Genomic DNA, 7,769 nt, shown 5'->3' on the forward strand with positions numbered 1-7,769 from the left:
ACAAAGGCAATATAAAACTAAAGCTATCAGTTTAAGAAACAGACAAAAGACACATATGTTTAAAACATATCATGCAGGTAGTCAGTTTTTCAGAAAGGGTTTTTTTTTTTCTATTAGGTACTTCCAGATATTTAAATGCTTCATGTAAAACATTCTGCCTGAATTTGTTTTTCTTTTACCCAGATCCTTGTTACTATATAGAAAAAAGCCTAAAAGTTGAAAAGGCAAGAGTTGACCAAATTACTCAATTTTTTTGTGCCTTAATAGCTAAATAAATATCTCCTCTTTCCTGCAATAGTCCAAGAATGAAATTCATTTCTTGTTTAAAAAAAAAAAGAAGACAAATAAAAAAGGTTAGAAAACCTAGCATTTGAATAAAGATTGTTATAGAATAGTCCAAGTACTAGTAATTCCTTTTTAATATTTCTTATGTAATTGTTTTTAATCAAATTACTTCTATTGCCTAACCTAAGTATAAAGATTGCTTCTGGGGACAATAAAAAAGGTCTCTTGCTCAATTTTGAATATTTTGACACATCAAAATTTAATCATTCTTCTCTTTCAATATATATAACTAAATTGTTTTTGTATCATGATATAATTATTTCAGATATGCAAGAAACCATTTGCAAAAATCCATCCATGAAAAATACCTTACAAATAATACCACTTCTGGTAAGTATTTTCAGAAGCTCTTTTTTTTCTCTTATTTTATGAAACTTCATGATTTTGTGTATAAGAATCCTGTATCGATACTAATTTTTCTTGAGATTAGTTTTAGGGAATTTTCCTCTACAAACAACTTTCAATTTTAAGATGTTTTATTAGTAACAAGCAAATATCCTCTCATTAAAAAAATACTGTAATATAAAGATTTTTACATGCAGAGTTATTTCATCAATAATGAGAACAGAAACAGGTATCAGTACACTACTGTTCAATAATTTTGGGTATGTAGCCTAATTGGAAAATTGTTAAGAAGTTTTACATTGGTAATGATCCCATCCTTGCCCATATCCCTTCCATGTCTTCAGAGTTCAAAACTAAATATTAGTGTTTTGAATTTTTTTTTTTTTTTTGCCTTGGAACTGGATTCTGGTAAAGATACACATATAAAAGACAAACAGTCATTGCATTCAGGAATTTTCACTCTAAAAGGAAAAAATGGATATATGGACATCCATGGACATATGGATATATATACAAATAACTCTAATACGAGGTAAGCTTAAGACTGTGCTGCACAGTCTTAGGAAATCACAAAAGGAAAAAATCACGTCTGCCTAGAGGTGATCAGGAGATATTCAGGTCTATAGAAAGAGCATCCCCAAACTAAGACACTACCTGTACTCTCATAATCCTCAGCTTAGGTGTTCAGGAAAGAAATGTTTTGTTAGAAAATTGATTGCATGTTTGCTCAGTTGTTTTTCACCATGTTCCCTCAGTTCTGAAATCTTGACAGGAAAAAGAGTACGCAAATATACTTCATTTCTTATTATTTGATTTTACATAAATAAGTGATACATTTCTTACCCATTTTCAGATTTTTGCTATATCCTGGGTGCAGTGGTGAATAATAGTGAGTGAGAAAAAGGCTGTCCCTGCCTTCATGAAGCTCATTGTTTACCTCTGGGAACATGTTTCTTAAAAATGGCCTTTTTGGTGTGGCATTTTTGATGCTGTGATTTTTAGACACAACTTTTTTGGCATTGGTCATTTTGATTCCTGATATATTTTTTCACAGTTACTTTTTACTTGCTAGCTTGATTTTTCACTCATATTTTCCTCTCCACCAAGTCAGCAATTTAAATGACTTTTGCAGCGATATTTTTTCTGTCTGAATTTTGACTGTGACAATTTTCTGTCACTTATGACATTTATGATTCTTACTTCACTTTAGTGAGATAAGACCCGCAACGACAGATCATTCTTCTATACACCTCAACTCAACTTGAAAACAGTGTGCTAACCACAGACAACTAAATGAGCATGAATTGTAAATACTACTCAACGGGAAGAGCAAGTTACCTAATCATCAAATTACTCTGTTGTGCACATTGGTTCACTGTGTCATTAGATTGCTAGAGTATTTGACAAATAACTGAAAAGTTAAGGGTGTGAATTAAGGATCACTGATAGACTTGAAATCATTTTTCTCTTACATCTTTTTCATTCTGTATAACAGGTGGTGACCAATAGCTTTATTTGGTTTCTTTATCTCCAAATATGTTATTCATCCTTATTTTAAGATCACTAACACAGGTCAGAAACCTTCCATTTATTATCAGAGAAAATGGTATAAAAATCACAGAATTATTAACTGCATGTTTAAAGAGCCGACATCAAAATTCTCCTGTCCCCCTTCCTCATCAAAACTCATTTGCCATATTCTGCATGAGAATTTGAACATTTTATTCTTATTTGCTCTTTTTTTCTGCTATTTTTATTTTATGTCATTGTACTCTTCACTTGGATTCATCAGCTGTTGACATTTTGCCACACTTGCTTTATCTGATAGATTGATGGATAGATGTAGATAGACGGAAGAGTAGAATGAATAGAATAGAATAGAATAGAATAGAATAGAATAGAATAGAATAGAATAGAATAGAATAGAAAGAATAGAATAGGAGATACATACACACAAAAACACACATTTTAATGATCTGTTTAAAAGTAAATTACAGACATAATGATAGGAAGTATCATTTAGAGGGGATCCTCTAAATAATCAGAATACCACTATCATCACACCCAAGAAATTTAAGATTGATACAATATTATCTGATACACACACCATATTCAAAGTTCCTTAGTCGTCTGAAAAAGAAAATGTCTTCTGTGGCTATTTTAATTTTCTGATCCAGGATCCAACCCAGGATTGTACATTGCATTTAGTTGTCATGTCTCTTAACCTAGAAAAGTCTCTTCAGTCTTTTCAATCTTTCATGCACGTTAACACCTTTGTAGAGTCCACAGCAGTTGTCTTGTTGAATATGCGCTCGTATCCCATGATCTGAGTTTGTCTGATTGTTTTCTCATTATTAGATTCAGGTTAACATTTATGGTGGATGCAAAATTTCAAAGGTTGTAATTTTATAGCCTGTTTGTTTTCTTTTTATCACCTGGGATTATTTCTACCTGCATCTTGCTTTCAAGTGTTCTCCTGAGCTGCTTGTAATTTATTTTGAGTCCAGAAAACAGATGTCCAAGCTTTTCAAGTTTAAAGCAAGAATAAATAGGTGCTTAGTGCCTCCTCTGGGATAAAGTACATGGGCTGTAGATATAGCTTGGTCTTTTAAAAGCTTTCAAAATTTGTTCCTAAATCTCCATTGCATTTCAAATAAGTAAAATTATATTAAATACATAAGTTCTGGAAAGGCAATATGACCCTCACTATAAACTTTCCGTATGTGTAACACAAAAAACCACCAAAACTGTATTGTATTTATCACAGGACAATTGTAGTATAGCCTAGTTCTTCAGTAAGGACTTTTCTAAAATAAAAGATTTCCATGTTTCCATACAATAGCAGAAATATTTATTCGGCATTATCTATTTTTTTGTAGATGTTGCAGGTAAGCTTTTTATGAATGTTTTTATTTCATTTTTACCTTTCAGCTCCAGTGTTTTCATACCCATACGAACTTACAAGAATTTTGTTTTTAAATTATAACGTGTGTCATATATGTCTAGCTTTACAATTTCCATGTATTCTGTAGTTAATTCAGGAACTGAATTTCTCAGCGTAGCAAGATTATACCTACTGGGTTCCTGCCACTGAAAAGTACTATGCCAAATGGTTTCACACATATTCTCTTGTATAATCTTCTAAGCTAGGGACATCAAGTAATTTTCTCAAGTCTTAGAACTGTTCCGTGGCAGAGCCAGGATTTCCACTTTCCCTTTTCCTCCCAAATCTGTTATACTTTTATAATCTTATTTCAATTAATGACACCATCATCCATCAAATTTCCCAGACAAAAATTTGCGTCACCCAGGCTTCTCATTCTCTCATACCCCTAGATAATACATTCTCCTAATAACACTTACCAAACGCCTCTCAAATTCATCCTCTCCTCTCCATTCCTACTGATAGTGCCTTAGTTTAAGAATTCATTATGTCTCATCTGGACCATTTCCAGAGCCTCAAGGTTTGCTCTCTCCAGTGCATCTTTCACACAGTTACCACCACAGTAATTTTTTTTTAAAGCACTAATATGAACATATATCACTCTCTTGCTTAAAACATAACCTCAGTGGTTACCTATCACCTAGAAGATAAAATTAAAACTCCAGAGAACTGCATCCAAGACCTTTCCACCCTCCCTCCATTTGTTCCCCAGCTCATAACTTACACACAGTTTTTAGTACAGGCAGGTATCCCCGGAACTCCTTGCATGATTCCAGGGCCCATGCTGCCCCTACTGCCTCCTAGGAGTTGCTCTCTTAAACGCCTTCTCCCACTTATTCTTTAAGAATTGAATTCAGTGTCATCCCCTCTAGAAAAAAGCTTGCTCAGCCCAAGCTTTGTCCTGTTCAAAATTTAGCATGCCCTCCTTTTGGCAACCACAGCAGCCTGATTTTTTCTTTTTGTAGAAGTTACCACATTTGTCTCTTCTTGAACAGATATTGCCTGAGTCTTACCACGTGTCAGGTACTCTGGTAGGGCTGGGACTAGAAAGAGAAAAACATTTTTGTTTCCTCAAGTAGCTTGCATTGTAATAGAGACAGTATGCAAACAATATAGTACAATAGGGTTGCTGCAGGGCATCCTCAAGACACCTGCCATGATTTTTCAATGTAGAAACTATGAATCTTAGAAGCAGAATTTTCGTTTGGAATACTTTATTTACTTTTTCAAATAAAATGAATTTAATGAATTTTAAACAATTACCTTTCCAAGCAACTTATTCATTAAGCCCAATATATGTTGTTAAACTACTTCAATGATATTATATGGCTCCAAGTGCTTCCTGTAGAAAATAAAAGTATTAAATTTTCACCATTTACACATCATATTATGATAAAAAGTGCCTCTAAAGCATATCTTACCAATAGCAAAGAGTGAAGACTATTAATTATTATAATTAGTCTGATACCTTACTTAAAGTGGTACTCATTGAGATGTAGCATTTGATAATTCAAATTATGAGCTTAGTTTTATTAAAATCTATAATCTATAAGGAGATCTACTTTAAAATATATGAATACTACGGTTAAAAAAACTCTGAAATTATGTTACAGAACAGCCAGCCACAGACCAGTCTGTCTCCTGATGTTGGATCCAGATTGCAGAGAAAATACTGAAGTATAACAGTAACTATTAAATGGAATCATTATTTTTGAGAATCTCCTGTAAATATATATTTCAGCATTTGTTAATTATTAAAACACTATAACCATACAGTAAATGTAAATTATAATATGGGCAATGGAGACAAATTGATTGATTTATATTTATGCTACAAATTATACTTTATTATATATTTTATTGATAAATGCATTTTTAGTGAATGGAAATACTTCATTATTTTTAATGAGCATGCTACTGGAAATACATTCATTATATTTAAAAAAGAAAACAGGATATTTTGTTATTCAAATTATGTATTAGCTATAGTTGTAAACCTTTGTTTTTCTGAAATTCCTAATAAATTCTATTACATTTTTGTATAGTGGTATAAAAGTTTATGATTAATAATATCCCTCATAAATAGTAAAGCTATTTGTTCAAGTCTTTGAAGGATCTCTGTTTTTCAGAGATGTTACCAGGGGTTTTTGTTCTCAATTCTGCATGTTTGGAAATTAAAGTTATAACTTTATGCTGGGTGATTGGTCTCTAAAGAACTGACTGTACTAGCAAAGCTTACAAGGTAAATGCTAAATATAAAAAATAAACTGCAACCTCAACTGGATTATTTGCATTGCCTGGTCAGTATATTCTTTTCCCAAGAGAAATGTCTACTGGAGACCAGGTTTATATCAGAAGGTTGTTTAATAAAGTATAGAAACAAACTCAAAAGTTGTATGATTAAAAACTTTTGTTCATGCAAGTATGATAGTCTCAACATCCTTTTATTTTTCCCTCAACTATTTCTACTTCACGCTCTTACCACCACTCACCTGGACTATATCAAGCTGAATTTCTTACCTTTGGCACCAATGAGGTTGCTAGAATGGCATTTCTCAAGTGTGAGTAAAATGGCCAGCATAAAAATTGGGCTTATCAATCTCATCTTAGAATTTTTCAGAGCTTCCTCTTTGGCGATTGGAGAAATTTTGCACTCCTTAACATGCCACATAAAGCTCTTCATATTCTGAGTCGTCCCTGCTTACATAGCTAGCAACATCTTTACCACCTTTTCTGCCATATCATTTAGTCCAATATACCAAACTTTTTTTTTTAATTTATTAGGTGACAATTGTTAGTAAAGTTACATAGATCTCAAGTGTACAATTCTGTAATACATCATCTATATATCACATTGTATGTGCACCACCCAGAGTCAGTTCTCCTTCCATCACCATATATTTGATCCCCTTTACCCACATTTATCACCCACCTCCCCCCTTAGCCTCTGGTAACCACTAAACTATTGTCTGTGTCTATGAGTTTTTGTTTCTCATTTGTTTGTCTTGTCCTTTTGTTTTCCATTTTATATACCACATATTAGTGAAATCATATGGTTCTCGACTTTTTCTGTCTGATTTATTTCGCTTAACATTATTATCTCAAGATCCATCCATGTTGTCGCAAATGGTCCTACTTCATCTTTTCTTATGGCCAAATAGTATTCCATTGTGTATATATACCGTAAGATCTTTATCCAGTCATCTATCAAAGGACACGAGTTGTTTCCATGCCTTGGGCACCATAAATAAAGCTGCAAAGGAGCACATATGTCTTTATGGATAAATGTTTTCAGATTTTTGGGGTAGATACCCAGGAGAGGGATTCCTGGGTCATATGGTAATTCTATTCTTAATTTTTTGAGGAACCTCCACACTGCCTTCCATAGCGGCTGCACCAGTCTGCATTCCCACCAACAGTGTATGAGGGTTCCTTTTTCTCCACAGCCTCTCCAACACTTGTTACTATTTGTCTTGTTGATGATAGCCATTCTGACTGGGGTGAGGTCATTGTGGTTTTTATTTCCATTTCTCTGATGATTAGTGATGTTGAGCATTTTTTCATATGTCTATTTGCCATTTGTATGTCCTCTTTGGAGAAATGTCTCTTCAGGTCGTCTGCCCATTTTTCAATTGATTCTTTGTTTTTTGCTTGTTGAGTTGCATGAGTTCCTTGTATATTTTGGATATTAACCCCTTATCAGAGGCACTGTTTGCCAAAATCTTCTCCCATTCAGTTGGTTGCCTCTTTATTTTGTCGATGGTTTCTTCTGCTGTGCAGAAGCTTTACGTTTCATGTAGCGCCATTCATTTACTTCAGCTTTTACTTCCCTTCCCTTTGGAGTCAAATTCATAAAATGCTCTTTGAACCCAAGGTTCATAAGTTTAGTACCTATGTTTTCTTCTATGCAGTTTACTGTGTCAGGTCTTATGCTTAAGTCTTTGATCCATTTTGAATTAATTTTGGTACATGGTGACAGATAGCACTCCAGTTTCATTCTTTTGCACATGGCTATCCAATTCTCCCAGCACCATTTATTGAAGAGGCTGTCTTTTCTCTATTGTATGTTTTTTGCTTCTTTGTCAAAAATTATCTGTCCATATTCATGAGGTTTTATTTCTGGGTTCTCAATTCT

The 7,769-nt window shown here is 33.4% G+C and overlaps 1 protein-coding gene across 5 annotated transcripts in view; it reads left to right on the forward strand.

The window, feature by feature from the left end:
- Positions 1-6,054, forward strand: part of CEP126 (centrosomal protein 126) — a 56,435-nt gene extending 50,381 nt beyond the window's left edge. For 2 of the 5 annotated variants that reach the window (XM_081063879.1, XM_081063883.1), the window contains 2 exons: positions 611-675; positions 5,248-6,048. In XM_081063879.1, the coding sequence (XP_080920005.1) occupies positions 611-675; positions 5,248-5,310 (128 nt within the window). In that variant the 3' untranslated portion in view covers positions 5,311-6,048. Of the gene's footprint in view, positions 1-610; positions 676-1,543 lie in introns of all 5 variants that reach the window. The other 3 variants (XR_013994248.1, XM_081063880.1, XM_081063881.1) reach the window with 3 other exon arrangements.
- Positions 6,055-7,769: the final 1,715 nt, after the last annotated feature.

The sequence above is a fragment of the Rhinolophus hipposideros genome (assembly GCF_964194185.1).
Source record: "Rhinolophus hipposideros genome assembly, chromosome: 10".
Taxonomy (NCBI): domain Eukaryota; kingdom Metazoa; phylum Chordata; class Mammalia; order Chiroptera; family Rhinolophidae; genus Rhinolophus; species Rhinolophus hipposideros.